The sequence below is a fragment of the Spermophilus citellus genome (genome assembly GCF_964194105.1).
Source record: "Spermophilus citellus genome assembly, chromosome: 3".
NCBI lineage: Eukaryota > Metazoa > Chordata > Mammalia > Rodentia > Sciuridae > Spermophilus > Spermophilus citellus.
In genome coordinates, this window is record NC_138184.1 from 123,194,758 (window position 1) to 123,213,744 (window position 18,987).

The following is an 18,987-nucleotide window of genomic DNA, read 5'->3' on the forward strand; positions in this document are numbered from 1 at the left end:
CAACCTAGATGCCCTTCAATAGATGAATGGATAAAAAGAATGTGGCATCTATACACAATGGAGTATTATGCAGCACTAAAAAATGACAAAATCATAGAATTTGCAGGGAAATGGATGGCATTAGAGCAGATTATCCTAAGTGAAGCTAGCCAAGCCCTAAAAAACAAATGCCAAATGTCTTCTTTGATATAAAGAGAGCAACTAAGAACAGAACAGGAAGGAAGAGCATGAGGAAAAGACTAACAGTAAACAAAGACGAATGGGGGGAGAGAAAGGGAGATAGAAGGGAAAGCATATGGAAATGGTAGGAGACCTTCAATGATACACAAAATTATAAGAGGTTATGAGGGGTAAGGGTGAGGGGGAAAAAAGGGGAGAGAATTGAACAACAGCAGAGGAGGTAGAGAGGGAAGATGGGAGGGGAGGGAGGGGGGATAGTAGGGGATAGGAAAGGTAGCAGAATACAACAGTCACTAATATGCCATTATGTAATAATGTGAGTATGTAACAGATGTGATTCTGCAATCTGTATTTGGGGTAAAAATGGGAGTTCAAAACCCAATTGAGTCTAATGTATGAAAGATGATATATCATGAGCTCTGTAATGTTTTGAACAATCAATAAAAAAAATAAAGTTGTTGTGTCCACCAAAAAACTAAAAAAAAATATTAAAAAAATTTTTCTCTCTCTCTTTAAAAATGTGAAAATCTGCTAATTCACAAAAATGTAATATACATGAATAATAAATGTTGGTTGGCTTTTGATGGTGTCTTCAATTTCATTGCTTCTGTGTGCAGTCAGGAGTGATGGGCTTCTTTCTCACACAAAGATATTGTGCAACACACCTTTCAGTTTAGTTGGGCAGTGTCTTTGTTCTCTAAACTCTCTGTACCCAGACATACCTCAAGTCTCTTAAAAGTGCAGATTCCTTTATCCCTTTTCCCTTCACTTTGCTCCTAGAAGGACTGCTCTGGCTGGTGCCTCTGCCTGGGGCAGTGACTGTTGTGCTGGGGATTTCTTCCCTATTCTATTATACCCAACCTCCTGTGTCCCCAATCTGCTTTGAATGTCCAGTATTAAATCCCATAAAGCCTCTCTCCCCCTCCCCTTTTATTTTCATCCACCTTGCTGAGAAGCTGCTAATCTGTTTTCTTGGTTTCATACTGTGGATCAGCCAGGAAAGCAACCTTCTCTGTTTCACCATCTTGAAACCCTCTACTGCTTACTATTTAGATTTTCTATGACATTTTGCAGTTCTTGTCTACTTTTGCTTCTTTTATTCTACTTGTTTTTACACCATGGATTCTTGATTGCATTTTCTTTGTTACTAAAATTCAGTTTTCAGTAATTCAAGAATGTGAATTTTGGGAGGGATCCAAGATGACAGGTTGGAGGGAGGCTGCATTCTGTGTTGCTCCAGGACCTGGGATGCAAGTAATGGGATACTGTTTCTCTGAAAGTGATTAGACGACCTCGGTCAGCTACTCCTGCACAGAAATCACAGCCTCCATTCTGTGCAGGTCTCCAGGCCTCAGTATCAGCACAGGAGTCCAGGCCACTTGACCATGCAAGTCCTCCAGGTATCCAACTAGGACCACCAGCATTAGCTCCTCCACAGGACCTTGGCTGCTCACCTGTGAAGGAATCCCAGCTGCTGCTCCCAAACAAGACACCCAGCCTCAGTCCATGTGCAGGAACTCCAGCCACCATTCCTGTGGGCTCCTCCGGTTGCTTCCAGCTTGGAGCACTGCAACCACTGCCACAGTCCCCTACACACTGTAGCCTGCCCTGAACACTGAACACTGCACTGGGTCTGGTGACAGTTGTCAGCCACAATACTGCATGCCACAGAGCTGCATCTCTGAACCACTCAAAGCTACCACCTGGCCCTACACAACCTGACACCCCATCACTGAAAGCAGTCCCCATCTTTAATTGGGGCAACTCCCAGCTTGGAACACTGGCTGGGGATTAGAAACAATATCAAGGTACTCCGAAAGTCCCCAACTCCCCTCTCTCCCGGGCAGCTACAAACCCGGCACAGCGCCTGTGGCTACTCTGCTGATGCATAGCTCAAAAAACCAGGTTGTAAAACTGGGTCCTGAACTGCCCAATATAAAACAGCTATCTGTGACAGGTGCACAGCCCCCAGAGTACAGCCCACAAGACCTTTGGGAAGTTAAAAAGGGAGAGGGGAAGTGAGATACAGTTTAGAGACTAAATTAGAGACCAGAAATTATGAGGTCTAGAGGCAATATAAGAGATAAGACCAGGCACCCACATCACATGAGCAGGCCCCAAAGAAGATTCTTGGGGTACAGTTTCCCATATGGACTGGCAAGTACTATATCCTACCTCAAGGAGTCATGCCCCTGAGATCAACCCTCCCATCCTAATAACCTTCATTATCCTGAGGGTGGACATCCCAGCAAACAACAGACAGCCCCACTTATTGAATAAGAATGGAAGCTGGAAAGATACTGATCTCCAACAAAAACTATCCTTGCATCTTCCTTTGAGACTTTCTCTCTCTCTCTCTCTCTCTCTCTCTCTCTCTCTCTCTTTCACTCTCTCTCTCTCTCTCTCTCTCTCTCTCTCTCTCTCTCCTCACGCCCTCACATCCCCAACATTTGTGAAACCAAATACTTTTCATGAATTAGGATACTGAGGCCTAGGATGTCTGAATAGTATATTACAGTGATGTTGTGTATTCTTCTCCTATTTTTACCTTTCTTAATATTTATGTTTGTTTGGTTTTTTGTACTCTACTGTCTTCCCATTTACTTGCCTCCCCCAAATCACTTTGTCTTTTCTCCTGCTACTAACCAACTTCTTTAGATTCCTCTTTCATGCTAAGATCTAATTAGAAATCAATGATAGAGAAGGAAATACTAATCAAAGGAAAAACCAAGTCAAGTAAAATACGAAAAATAAACAAATATGAACGGGAATACAAATAATGTCTCAATAATACCCTGAATGTTAATAGCCTAAACTCACCAATCAAAAGACATAGACTGGCAGATTGGATTTAAAAAAAGACCCAACAGTATGCTGCCTTCGAGAGATCTCATAGGAAAGACATCCACAGATTGAAGGTGAAAGGTTGGGAAAAAAACATTCCACTCACATGGACTATGGAAACAAGCAGGGGTTTCCCTCCTCATATCAAATATAGTAGACTTCAAGCCAAAGTTAATCAAAAGGGATAGAGAAGAGCATTTCACACTGCTTAAGGGAACCATACATCAACAAGACACAAAAATAATAAATACATATGTCCCAAACAATGGAACACCTATATTCATTAAACAAACTCTTCTCAAGATCAAGAGTCAAATAGACCACAACACAATAATTCTGGGTGACTTTAACACACCTATTTCACCACTGGGTAGATCTTCCAAACAAAAGCTAAATAAAGAAACTATAGAACTCAATAATACAATCAATAACTTAAACTTAACAGACATATATAGAGTATTTCATCCATCAATGAATGAGTATACTTTCTTTTCAGCAGCACATGGATCCTTCTCTAAAATAGACCATATATTATGTCACAAAGCAAATCTTAGCAAATACTAAAAAACAGAGATACTACCCTGCATTATATCAGACCATAATGGAATGAAATTAGAAATCAATGATAAAATAAAAAATAGAAAGTACTCCACCACCTGAAGACTAAATAATATGCTATTAAATGAACAATGGGTTACAAAAGACATCAAAGATGAGATTTAAAAATTCTTAGAGGTAAATGAGAACACTGATACAACATATTGAACTCTCTAACACTATAAAGGCAGTATTAAGAGGAAATTTCATTGCATGGAATTCATTCTTTAAAAGAAGAAAAAGTCAATAAATAAATGACCTAACATTACATCTCCAAGCCCTAGAAAAAGAAGAACAAATCAACACCAAAAGCAGTAGAAGAGAGGAAATAATTAAAATCAGAGCTGAAATAAATGAAATTGAAACAAAAGAAACAATTTTAAAAGTTGACAAAACAAAAAGTTGGTTCTTTTAAAAAATAAATAAAATTGATAAATCCTTAGCCATGCTAACAAAGAGAAGAAGAGAGAAAACAAATTACTAACATTGGTATTGATAAATGAAATATCATGACGGATACTACAGAGCTACAGAATATAATTAGAAATTATTTTGAAAATTTGTATTCCAATAAAATAGAAAATATCAAAGGCACTGACAAATTTCTAGAGTAATATAATTTGCCCAAACTGAATCAGGATCATATACACACGTTAAACAGATCAATTTTAAGCAATGAAATAGAAGATGCCATCAGAAGCCTGCCAACCAAGAAAAGCTCAGGACCAGCTGGATACACAGCTGAGTTCTACAAGACTTTCAAAGAAGAACTAATACCAATACTCCTCAAATTATTTTGTGAAATAGAAAAAGAGGAAACACTTCCAAACTCATTCTATGAGGCCAATATCACCCTGATTCCAAAACCAGACAAAGACACATCAAAGAAAGAAAACTTCAGACAAATATATCTAATGAACATAGATGAAAAAATTCTCAATAAGATTCTGGCAAATTGAATAAAAAACATATCAAAAAGATAGTATACCACAATCAAGTAGGGTTCATCCAGGGATGCAAGGTTGTTAGTTCAACTTATGGAAATAAATAAATGTAATTCATCATATCAATATACTTAAAGATAAGAATAATTTCATCATTTCAATAGATAAAAGGCATTTGACAAAATACAGCACAGCTTCATGTTAAAAACACTAGAAAAACTAGGGCTATCAGAAACATATCTCGACATTGTAAAAGTTATCTATGCTAAGTCCCAGGCCAACATCATTCTAAATGGAGAAAAATTGAAAGCATTCCCTCTAAAAACTGGTACAAGGCAGGGATGCCCACTTTCACCACTGCTATTTATCATAGTTATTGAAACTCAAGCCAGAGCAATTAGACAGACGAAAGAAATTAAATGGACACAGATAGGAAAAGAAGAACCCAAACTCTCACTATTTACCAATGATATGATTCTATACCTAAAAGATCCAAAAAAAAGAAATTCCACCAGAAAACTTCTATAACTAATAAATGAACTCAGCAAAGTAGCAAGATATAAAATCAACATCCATAAATCAAAAGCATTTCTGTACATCAGTGGCAAATCCTCTGAAAGAGAAACTAGGAAAACTACCTCATTTAAAATAGTCTCAATAAATAAATACATAAAACACTTGGGAATCAACATAATAAAAGAGGTGAAAGACCTCTACAATGGAAATTAAAGAATGTAAAGAAATTTAAAAAGACCTTAGAAGATGGAAATATCTCCCTTGTTCTTAGATAGGCAGAATTAATATTGTCAAAATGACCAAATTACCAAAAGTGTTATACAGATTTAATGCAATTCCAATCAAAATCCCAATGACTTTCCTTATAAAAATAGAAAAGGCAGTCATAAAATTCATCTGAAAAAATAAGAGACCCAGAATAGCTAAAGTAATCATTAAGAAGGAGAGTGAAGCAGGTGGCATCACTATACCAGACTTTATACTACAGAGTAATAGTAACAAAAACGGCATCATATTGGCACCAAAATAGACTTGTAGACCAATGGTACAGTATAGAGGACACAGAGCCAAATGCACATAAATACAGTTTTCTTGTATCATACAAATGTTCCAAAAACATATATTGGAGAAAGGATAGCCTCTTCAATAAATGGTGCTGGGAAAACTGGAAATCCATATGCAACAAAATGAAATTAAGCCCCTATCTCTTGCCATGAAGAAAACTCAAAGTATATCAAGAACTTAGGAATTAAACCAGAGACCCTACACCTAATAGAACAAAAAGTAGGCCAAAATCTTCATCATGTGGATTTGACCCCAATTTCCTTAATAAGGCTTCTATAGCACAAGAAATAAAATCAAGAATCAATAAATGGGATGGATTTAAACTAAAAAGCTTCTTCTCAGCAAAAGAAATAATCAGTGAGGTGAATAGAGAGCCTATAGAATGGGAGCAAAGTTTTACCATACATACATCAGATAGAGCACGAATCTCTAGGATATATGAAGAACACAAAAATCTTAACACCAAAAACACCAAATAACCTAATCAATAAATGGGCCAATGAACTGAACAGACACTTCTCAGAAGAGGATATACTATCAGTCAACAAATATATAAAAAAATGTTCAATATCTCTAGTAATTAGAGAACTTCAAATCAAAACTACTCTAAGCTTTCATCTCACTCCAGCCAGAATGGCAGCTATTATAAATACAAACAACAATAAGTTCTGGAAAGGATATGGGGAGAAAGGCACACTCATACTTTCCTGGTGGGACTACAAATTGGTACAACCAATATGGAAAACAGTATGGAGATTCCTTGGAAAACTTGGAATGGAACCACCATTTGACCCAACTCTTCTTTTCCTCGGTTTATACCCAAAGGACTTAAAAACAGCATACTATAGTAACACAGCCACATCAATGTTTATAGCAGCACAATTCACAATAGCTAAATTGTGGAACCAACCTAGGTGCCCTTCAGTAGATGAATGGATAAAGAAACTGTGAATATATATATATATATATATATATATATATATATATATATATATATATATATCATGGCATTTGCAGGTAAATGGATGGAATTGAAGAATATCATGTTAGGTAAAGTAAGCCAATGCCCCCCAAAAACAAATACCATTGTTTTTTCTGATATGTGGATGCTGATCCATAATGGGGATGAGGCGGGGGGAGCATGGGCAGAATGGAGAAACTTTAGATAGGGCAAAGGGGTAGGAAGGGGAGGGGGCATGGGGGTAGAAAGGACAGTGGAATGAGATGGACATCATTATCCCAAGTATATGTATGAAGATATGAATGGTGTGACTCTACTTTGTGTACAATCAGAGACATAAAAAATTAGTTGTGCACCACCTAGTCCAGCAAGGTAACTGATTTTTAAGTAAAATTTTTTGTGGTTTGAGAACACATGCGTAATTATCTCAATACTTTTAAATGTATTATAAGATGGTTTTATTCTCCCACATATTATCTATAGTAGTGAACATGTCATGTGCATTTGAAAATAATATTTATTGAATATATTTGGGTACAGTATTCTAAAAGTATCACTTACTTGAAGGTGATTAATGTGTTGTTTAGATTTATGTCTAGTTTGATCAACCAGAAACAGATGCTAAAAAACTGAAATATCTCTTTCTCCTCTTTGGATCAATTAGTTTTTGCATCACATATTTTTAACTTTGCTAATATGTGCACATATATTTATAATTATTAGGCTTTATTGAGAAGATGATGCTTTATAATTTATATAATTCATAACTTATAATATTCTGTATTGAAATTTATTTGATCCTAAAATAAATACTACAGCCTATTTATGCTATGTTTACATTGTCAATATTTTCCACTAGTTCATTTTAAATGTATTTATGTATTTATATATATTTGAAGTGTGCCTCTCTAACATACCATAAAGTTGTCTCTTGCTTTATTATTCTTTCTGGCACCCTCTGCCTTTCAGTTGGGATCTTTAGTGTTTTACCATTTATTTTAACTATTGTTATATTTGGATTAAGTTAGCACTTTATTACTGGCTTTCTGGTTGTTCCCTATATTTCTATTCCTCTATTCCCTGTTGGCTTCCTTCTTTTGCAATATATATTTGTCTTTAAAAAGTGAATTCCATTTTAAATTTTCAGTTGGCTCTTATTATATCTCTTTATATGACATTTTAACAGCTGTTCTAGAGGTAACAATATATATTCTTTAACCAGAATCCACAGTCTACTTATAGTTAATACTGTATCACTTCACATATTATGAACAAATATTGCAACTATAGTTCATTTACCACAGGCTATCTCTCCTTACTCTACACCTGTCATATGTACTGTATCTACAAAACTTGCAGATGCCAATGTTATACTTTGTTTTAAATAGTAATGTATACTTTATTTAAAGGCATTAACAGGAAAAGATTGTCTTTCTTTTGCTCACAAATTTCTTATAGGACACATCTGTTGACAATCATTTTTCTCCATTTCTTTACTTAAAAATTTCTTTAGTAAGCATTTTAATATACTAAGTATATATAGGTCCCCAAATATATCTGTATCATAATCCCTAGAAACTGTGAATATGCTGTCACATGGTAAAGGGGAATTCATTTTCAGATAGAATTAAATTTGCTATTCAAGTGACCTTCAAATGGGAAAATTGTCCTAGGCATTCATATGGGCATATGGGCACAATTTAATCATAAGACTCATAAAAGTAGAAGACTGGGGCAGAACAGCAGGTCACAGTCTTGTTACATGATAAGAGGATCCCATCTACCATTGCTAGCTTTGAAGATGAACATAGGGCCATGAACCAAAGAATGTAGGCAGACTGAAAAAGACAAGAAAATGGATTCTCCTCTGGAGCCTCTAGGAGGAACACAACCCTCCCACTTTGTTTTCCTTTAAGGTTAAGTGCATGGAGTCTGTTCTGACAAAGATCTTTCAGGAGACCATCAGAGACTGGGGCAGAGTTCACACACAGATGTATAGTTCCCTCTTACTCCTGCCTGACTCTCATTTGTCCCTTGTGGCCATGTAGTTATTTAATGATCTGTTAGTTTCTTTTTAGACCAGAAAGATAGGCCTTTCCTCAGAAAATTGACTACTTCTGTTTTCTGAAAGCAAAAGCTCCCCAAATGGGAAACTCATCTTGTTCTTGACCTTTTCTCACATTTCAACTCCTTTCTCAAATCTGCCAAATTTGGTTCTACCACCAGAGGCTTTTGGCAGATGAATTTGTATTCCATCAGAGTTTGTGGCTGTGGGAGAGTTTTTCTCTTAGGTGCTCACTCTGCCACATAGGAAACTTTCATTTATAGAATTACAACTGGTTCCCTTTCATATCTGCCTGTTCTTCTCTTGCGTCTTGCTCTTTCCTTAGAAATTCGGTTTCTTATTTCACCATTTTGAACAAATGTGTATTTCAGATTATGCTTTTAATGAAGATTACTAATGAGTGGTATCCCCCTTTTCTTATATCTGCAAATATTCTTTCATATTTGATAGTTTTGCCTGCATTATAATTTTGATTATGACTAAGTTAACTAATAATATTTTTCATATATTTTATATCCCATTTTTTTCTTTCTATCTTTTCTATCAATTACCAAGAATGGTGTTTTGAAATCTCCATGATAACTAATGGATTTGATTTTCAGTTCTGTTGTACATATTTTGAACTCTGTTATTAGGTATGTATCTACTTTATGAATTGACCTCTTTATTGTTGTGAAATATCTTTCTGAGTCCCCAGTAAAATTCCTTGTTCTAAATTTACTTTGTCTGATATTATTATAGTTACTTCTGCTTTCTTTTGACTAGTATTTGCATGATATATATTTTCACATTTTAATTTTAGCTTCTATTTACATTTCAGGTGGTTTTCTTATAGTCAGGATATAGATGGGTCTTGAGTGTTTTCATTTAACATAATTTCTTATTTTTAATTTAATTATCTTAAGTTATGTTTAATAAAACAACTGACACAATTTGGTTTGAGTCTGCCTTTGTTCTCTGTTTCACCTGCTTTTTTTTCCTTTTGGGTCAAGTTTGGGTTAGTTAAGAATGATTTTTCTTTTTAAATTCCATTTTACCTCCCATACTTCCTATATATACCTCCTATACTTCTTTAATTGTTTTTCTTTGCTGCTGTTGGTGCCACTCTAGGATTTACAATATTCCTATTTTGCAATGCATACCTTTAACTCTAGGGTTTACTGTATAATATCATACCATTTCACAAGTAGTATAACAAATTATAACAGCAAATCCCCTTTTTTATCTCAATGTCCCTTGTGTTATTACTATACAGTTGAGTTCTATATATAGTGTAGCCACCAAATAGATTGCTATTCTTATTGCTTTAAACAGTGATATTGTAAGGAACTTTAAAGTGAAAAATATCCTCCTGTCTCTCTCAATTCTGATAACATCAATTGCACTCCATTTGTAGCTAAAATTTCAATTGTGTATTATTTAATTTTATCTAAAGACCTCTGTCAGGTGTCCTGGCAATATTTTCTTTCAGCTTTGTTTTTTTTTAAATGATGATGTCTAAGTTGGCTTCAATTTTGAACTTTTTTGTTGCTGGTTAAAGTGTTCTTAGTTGATTTCTTTTGGGGGAGTTACTTGTCAGAGTTACTTATAGAAGTATAGGAGGTATATATAGGTCTTCATTTTTGTCTGACAGGCACAGATTCTGATAAGTAGCTTATGTCACCCTTTTACATGTTTTATGTGTTCTTTTGTACATTTTTAAAAGCTTTTTAAAAGATTTTTCAGTCTTCAACTGTTTTTCAACAATGTGATTGATATGCTTTGATTGATGTGATTAATTATTTTATTTATTTTTATACAGATTGGCATTTGTGGAACTCTTTGTGCCAGTAGGTTTAAAAATCCCATCAATTAGGAACAATTGGGGCAATTATTTTAACAAATACTTTTTCTATCTCCCTTTATTCTTGGACTCCAACACAAGTGTGTTAAGAGTACTGTTTTGCAAATAACTGATGCTTCATTTATTTAAGTTACATTTTCTCTCTGTATTTCAGCTCAGGTATATTCAGTTGGTGTGTCTCATATGTACAGTTTCTGATTTTTCTTTCCTTTTAGATACAGCTTTTCATTTCTCTAAGTCCTTTTGAAGACTCCACTATATCATCTGTTTTTCTCACCTTGGTTATTATTTTCTTTACCATCCTCAGTGTGGGGAACCTGTTTGTAATAGCTGTTTGAATGCATCATTATCTGCTTAAGCTTACTTCTGGGACTTCCAGTTTTGATTGATTTTTCTCCTGAATGGCTAATATTTTCCTGCTTACTTATTTTTTGTGAAAAATATATATTTTTTTCTGAAAACCTATCTTAGACTTCAGGATTTTGATTGCTAGGGACTGTTTTAGTATTTAAATAGTGTTGGATTTTTCTTTCACACATGTAGTTAAGAATTGGAATCAATTAGAGGCTTTTTAGGCTTACTTTTAACTTTGTAGAACAAGTTCAGAGCAATATTTACAGTAGGGCTAGTTAAGCCCAGCAACAAGGTGATATCCTTTGGAGATTCTATTGGATGTTTTCATATCTTACAAAGTTTTTTCAACTCTAGTTTGTGGAACTTTTTTTCTTGTCTTGCTTTCAGGGAATGATAGTGAATTTTTTTCCACAGTTTTTGAGTTTCCTCTTCTATATGCAGAGATGGGTGCTTAGTAAAAGGTGTGAGCAATCTCCTCTGCAGATCTCCAAAGATGCCCATTTACCATTAACCTACCTCTCTCTGTAACTTCCTCTTTCCTGGCATAATACCTTGCAATTTCTGGATGCCATGACCTTCCAGAACTCTGATCTTTGTCTATTCAACTCAGCAAGAATGTAAAGCTATGCTTAGATTTTTCCTTTCCTGGACTGTGGCTTAGACATTGCATTCAGATGTTGAGCAGGTATGATTTTAGGGCTCACATTGTTATTTTCCTTTTCTTAGAGATCCCAGTCCTTCACTGCCTTTTGTTTAGTTTCTGGGATCCATTATTTCTTAAAATGTGTCCAATTTTCTCTTTGTTTAATACAGAAAAAATTACGGTATTACTCCATCTCCTCAGCTGTATTACTTGTCTTATTTTTTCTTTCTTTCTTTGTAATTTCCTTTTGTTTGTTAGTCATCTCCTAGATCTTTGAGTAGGAAATTTCATTCGCTTCATATGTGCTACATATATCTAGTGGATAGAGGTCAGGAATGCTGCAAATCCTCCTAGGTTACACAGGGCCATTCTCCATACAGAGAATTTTGTAGCCCCAAATATTTATCATGCTAAGTTTGAGAAAATAACATTAGTACTAATTTTGAAATATTAATCACATTCCATCAGTTATTTTTTGTTCTTCTCCAGAGGCTCTGATTATAATGTACACTGTTTCTTCTGTGCCTGTTTTCTGCTTCGACCATTTCCTGACACATTTAACTAATTCTTTATTTCATTTTCATCCTGTTGGATCCTTTCTTATCTTTCTTCAACTTCTGTTAAGTATTCTTTTTAGAGAGAGAGAGAGAGCTCTAGAGAGAGAATTTTAATATTTATTTTTTAGTTTTCGGCAGACACAACATCTTTGTGAGTGTGCTACCGCTTGAGCCACATCCCCAGCCCCATGTTGTTTTTAATCTAATCGCTTTTCTCTTGTATCATGTAACAATTATTTTCTAAGATGACTTTTTTCCTTTTATTTTTTACTGACCATTTTATTTTTATTCAATTTTGAGTTTCTCTATGAAGGCAGACTTTTATAGCCTCAAATGTTTGTTTGAAAATATGTGATTCAATTTGTAGTAATGTATTATAATACTGCCTTTGTTTTACAGGTGGTCTGGGGAGTAATTTTCTTCACCAAAATCTTTTAATTCTTGTTTTTTTTTTGTTGTCGTTTCTTTGTATTTGCTTTGAATAGATTTATTTCATTTTCTTCTATTTGCTTTATAGAGATGGTATAGTTTACAGTATTCTTAATGCAATGGTGCCCTCTTCTGTCAGTGTAGCAAAAACAGAATTTCTTTAATAAACTTTTTTTTTCTTTGTTGGTATTTACTGGAGGGTTTGCATAACCTCAAGTTATTTTATTTTGTTTTCTCTTTCAGGATAGTTAATATTGTGTTTTTTCCATCACAACCCAACCTCCAAAGAGTCACAGTCTTTCCTGTTGTCTTTATCTTCCTTGTGTATAGTCAATTCCTTTCAATGCCTTTCACTTCAGATCATGCACTTTTAACCTCTTCCTGCAGACTTAGTCGATGTATCTTTCTCTCAGTGGGTTTTAAGTCTATCCTAGACTGAAAGTTCTCCTTTATCTTTCATTTAATTTTTCCAAAACTGTTCTTGGTTTCCACAAAAGGTTCCTGTTGAGAGTTTAAGACCTGATTTGTTAGGATTTTGTGTTTTCTTTTTTTTACTTGTGGTAATTTGAAGTTTAGAATTTTCTTTCTTCTATTTATGATACAGATTTTTTTGTCTTGTATTTTTTTTGTTATGCCTTGCTTTAAAGGCTATTTAAGGGGCCCAGTTCTGTGCAGATAAAATTATATTTGTATCCCTCAAAGCTATATATTTATTTTTCTTCATCGGTCGTGGCAAATATTTATTGAATTATTTTTTCAAAAAACCAACTATGACATTGGTGATATATAATATATGTTTGTCATTCCTTTATTTTTTCTTCTATCTATTTTTTAAATTGATTTTTCCAAGTTCTCCTAACATCTAGATTGTTTAGTTCTTGAGTTGTTAGGTTTTCTTCTGTTATATACATTTAATATATTTGAATTCTAAATTTTATTATAGTTGCATTTCAAACATTTTACTATAACATTTTTATTATCATTCTGATCAAAATATTTTTCCTTTATGTTTTTTGTCTCATAACCCATTCATAAATATATTTTAGCATTTTCAGATATAAATATGCAAGGGTCTTTTGTTCAGCCATAATTGTCTTGTGATCTAAGAACATACTCTATACAATTTAAAATATGTGCAATTTGTGGTGACTTGTTTTATGACAAAGTACATGGTACTTTTTAATATATATTTCCTGCAAAAATGGTATGTTTACATGCCTTTTCCCATAATTTTTGCAGGTTTTATTTGCCACCTTTATGTGAGCTTTAGTTTCTAGTAAACAGTACGTATGTGTGTTTTTTCAATTCATTATTACAATTTGTCTTCTAACTAGAACATTTAAAAACTTACACTTAAAATTATTTTTTAAACATTTTTTTTAGTTGTAGATGGAAACAATACCTTTATTTTATTTGTTTTTATTTTTATGTGGTGCAGGGAATCAAACCCAGTGCCTCACGCATGGTAGGCAAGCGCTCTACCACTGAGCCACAACCCAGGCCCCTTAAAATTATTTTTTAATTAATTTTATTTTTAAATACATGACAGCAGAATGCATTACAATTCCTATTACCCGTATAGAGCACAATTTTTCATATCTCTGTTTGTATATAAAGTATGTTCACACCAATTCATGTCTTCATACATGTACTTTGGATAATGACGTCCATCACATTCCACCATCCTGCTAACCCCCTGCACCCTACCTTTCCCTCCCACCCCTCTATCCTATCTAGAGTTTGTTTATTCCTCACATGCTCCCCCTCCAAACCCCACTATGAGGCAGACTCCTTATATCAGAGAAAACATTCAGCATTTGTTTTTTGGGGGATTGGATAACTTCACTCCAACTCCATCCATTTACCTGAAAATGCCATGATTTTATTCTCTTTTAACGATGAGTAATATTCTATTATGTATATATGCCACATTTTCTTTATCCATTCATCTACTGAAGGGCATCTAGATTGGTTCCACAACTTAAAATTATTTTGCTGATTACACCTGAGTTTAAAACCACTACTTAATATTTTTTACCATGTCTACCTCTTTTTTCTTTAGATCGATTTTCCATTAATTTTGTTAGTGTTGTATATCATTTTTCTACTAATTTGGTTTTTATCTTACAAATAATAATACAAATACTTATATTTTCAATGACTAACAATATTAATACTTTTACCCTTGACCCCCAAAATGTGAAGAATTTTTTACATTGAATGTCACTGATCTTTCCCTAAACACATACCAAATTATTCTCATATTTTAATTCTAGCTATGCATGTAATTAAACCCTATAAGGCTTTACTCTTCTTTGATATAGTCTTTAATGTTAGCCATACACTTGTTCTTTTTTTAACATTCCATTCCTCCCTATGTGTCTGACCAACTGTATCTTTTTTCTGTTGATGGATGAATAGCTCAACATTTTCTTTAGTTTTTGCCTACTTTTGAGTAAACTCTGATTTTATTTATTTAAAGTGTCTCCTTTATAAAAATAATTTTTAAAAGTGTCTTGTTTAATCTTAATTTTTGAAATATATTTCAGTGGGAATTGAATTCCAAATGACAGAATATTAGAGTTCTTTTGGTATGTTACTCCTAAGTTTTTTCTAAAAATATTGCTTTATAAAAGTAATAGTATTCTGGAATCCACAGTATGAATTATTCTTATTCAAATAAATATCAGTGTTGTATCAACAAAATCATTGCTGTATTTTAATGATTCAAAATAATCACAACTTTCTTACCAGCTTATTTGGGGAGGGGGTTTACCTAATGTATTGAGTCACATGCAGAAATTATTGAAATGCTATGTTTGAAGTATACATGGTAAAATATAAAGTCTGTTTGATTTTGATCCTAATAAAAAACAATCACCCTTTATTAATACAATATTATAATGATTGAATGCTATCCCTGACACAAAGTAAAATATTTATTGCTATTTAGTGATAGTGATATGACATTGTACCTACTTTATTTTTTTAAATAAATGTTTCTAAAAAAACTATTTGTTAGCCATAAATAGACAAATCATATAAAAAGCCTTCATCATAAAAATTAAAATAGTTCACACTTCATTTATAGGAAAACCAGGGTAATTTTTTATACATTGATAATCAATACCAATGGAGAGAGCCTTAATGGCTATTTCATAAAAACAATTTAATACTAAAAGTATTGATGAAATGTTGCTTAATCAGCAAAGTGCAAATATACTCAAACACCAGTAATTATGTATGTTTTCAAAGTTTAAACAAATGCCTAATGACTGTAGCTGTGATATTACCAATATGACATGCAAGGTATCATTTTGCACTATATTAGCCCATGTATTTTGCTTATGTCCTAAGAGATATTTTACACACTATCCCTTTATTTTGAAATGTAATTTAAGTATAGTCATTTCCAAATTCCCTCAAAATATTTGTGTTTTTTTTTCTGAATTTTTCCTGATTAGGTAGATAAATGTTACAAACATCTTAAGCTTTATGTTTTTAAGCAGTATATTTGAAACTAATTAGTAATTGCTGGCAAAAAAGACCAGCGAAGATACAATCAATGCAAAATATCACTGTTGAGATTATTTTACTCTGTAATCTATCCAATTTGTTCTTCTTTATCTTGGAGGCAATTACTTCAAAAATTGTGCTTAATTCTTCTCTAGTGGTAGCGGAAATTTATGCATTGTGGGTCATATTATTTTTTATTATCATGTTGGTATATTATATGATTGACATTATGGTATAATTTTCATTGGGATCTGAATTTTTCTAATATACTATCTCTTCCACTTAGAGTCCTATAAGCTTCCATATTTTATGCATCTTCAGTTTTTTTGGAGTGTTTTGGATTCTAGGTCCACAGAATAACAATCTATATAATTTTCTGAAATGATATTCTTTTTTCTAGTATCTATTATCTTGCTTCTATTATTATCCTCTATTTGTTCTTAGAATCTGATGCAATGGAATTCTTTCTTCTAATTGAGATGTTTTTAAATACTTCTGACAGGACTAATGACATTGAAGCAGAACTATATTTATGCCCTAATAAAATGCTAGTAAAACCTAGTGTAAGATTCTTCAATACCAATAGTATAGTGTAAGCCTCAATTTCCTAAATGTCTTCATATTCAACCGAACAAAAGATACTACTGATGTCCAGATTTCAATTAAAGCAATTACTAAAAAAATATGCAAAAAGGAAAACTTTCTGAAATTTTCTATTTCCTTCCATTCTCATGTTCTCCATGACTTGTGTCTGTTTTGAAACTTTTTCTGCCAATACCATTGGTGTTGGTTCTGCCACTGTCACAAATGTTATTATCACTGTTACCTTTGGCTTACTTGTGTGGAACCACACTCTGACCTCAATATACAGCAGAGAATGTGAAAGGGTGCTTCCGAGAGCCCCAGAAATAAATATAGATATAACAACCGTACCTTCACATGCCTCTTTTGCCCTATTCTATCTCACTTTTTTTGAGCTTCCCAATAAGCACATCTATTTTTTTCTCATTCTATTGTTTATGTTTCTGACTTTTACTTCTCCATTTTCTACATTTTTGTATATTGTATTATGACTTGTATAGTTTCTTCTGACTTATTTATCATTTCTCTACTTTTCCTACTATGTTTCATTTATTATTGTACCCATCAACCAAGTTCTTCATTTATTGTGTTTTTCAGTTCTGGGACTATTCTCCCTACCTCCCACTTTGCTAATTTCATATTTGATAATTTACAGTTTCTTTGTGAAAGCTGTGAGCTCAACTTTTTCTCCATGAGTATCATGTGATATTTACATTTTTTGTAATCAATGTGTTATCCCTTTCTGTTTTCTCTAATTTCCATTGATTCTCACTTGTGATGAACTTATCCTTATTTGTTTAGATACTATTAATTGCATGTCAAACATGATATTTTAAAAGTCATTCATAGAAATACTTTGAGATTTATTAAAATATTATCTTCTTCCAAAGAAGAATTTTATTTGCCTCTGCCTAGTTCCTGGGAATAATAGAAATCTGGGATCACCTTCATTTTAGTTCAAGACTTAAGTTTTCTCATTTACCTTGACTTAGCCATGGTACAGTATTCAAGGGATTTATACTATTGATCTTTCCTTATTTCTACACCATAGAATTACAAGTAATCAGCCAAAAGTAATGGGTGATCTATATAGATTAGCTTCAACTTATGATCCTATGATATTAACAAAAATTTGAATCAAAATTTCAGTTACTTATTTGGGAACAATATATTCCTGCAAGGCCAAAGTGACCCTAAGTGCCAGGCTTAAATTTTAGAATTTTATGCTCTTGTTGGGAAATTGAAATTTTCCTCTAACAATAACAATTTTATCTCTACCGTGCGACCTCTTACTTTAAAAAATTAAATATTAATCTAATTGTTTTTGTCACCGGAGATTTTGACCCATGTTACTAAATTTCCACTACTGGAATAAAATATCTAGATTCATTTGTCATTAATAAAAACAAATTTACATAAATATTCTAGTAAAGATTCCTATTAGAAGCACTAGTTTAGAATTCTAATCCTAAAATAACTAGAAAGGGCTTGGAACTTTGCCATGAATTTGTAGCTTAAATGAAAAAAAAAGGGCACCAATATTTTCACTTTTTTATATTCACTTTTATTTCTCTAATAGAAATTACCTATAGAAGTAATGAATCCTTTGATGAGTTTAAAGATGGAATAAGTAAAACTAACAAATACAAAATTTAATTTTCTTTCCAATCACATTCTGTATTTTTTCTGAATTCATAACATCCCCAAACAGGCTGAATTACCCTGATTTCTGATTTCATGATTTTTTAATAAAAGAAAATTGCACAGGATGAGGAAAAACATAAAGACTTTCCATGGGTGCATGGTATCTTGAGTAGAAGAAACATTTATGGCATATACTTTAAATGTCTTTGTTTTCCATTCTCTCACAATACTACCTTATTTAGAAGCATGAATCGAGTCAGGGTTGGTGTTCAAATGATATACTGTGGGAGGGTACAGTCTATCAGATAGTGCTTGTTAGCCTTTTAATAGTCATCACTCACTGCTACTTGGGTTATGTACACTCTCCAGTAGAGAGAGTTTGGGTTGGGAACAACCAGCATCTACTCCCTCATCCCTTCCCTATAATATTGTAGGTATGTCAGAATATAAGCAAAAAATAAAAAATAAAAAATGCAAGAACTGAGCAGGTCTAAACAGTGTCGGGCATATAAGAAGTATTTTATAAATAGTAGTCATTTTCTGAGAAATAAAATACCAAGTACACATAATAAAATATGCTAATAAGAAATATTGTATTATCCCACATAGTAAGACAGTCTTACTGTACATGTTGCATCCTCATCAAATGTGTAGGTGTGATTTATTGAGCATCCTTCATGAAGAGGTTGTAAAGGAGTAACTTTTAGTGGGCTTGTCCAACCTGAAAACCAAAATTCCTGTACTTTGG

At 33.3% G+C, this 18,987-nt stretch overlaps 1 protein-coding gene across 1 annotated transcript in view; it reads right to left on the reverse strand.

Annotated features, from left to right (window-relative positions):
* The window catches only part of SPMIP7 (sperm microtubule inner protein 7), a gene marked incomplete at both ends in the record, with an annotated part of 71,709 nt that overhangs the window by 41,911 nt on the left and 10,811 nt on the right, over positions 1-18,987 (reverse strand). The window contains one exon of the mRNA XM_081283274.1: positions 18,863-18,960. Coding sequence (XP_081139400.1) covers positions 18,863-18,960 — 98 coding nt within the window. The remainder of the gene's footprint in view (positions 1-18,862; positions 18,961-18,987) is intronic.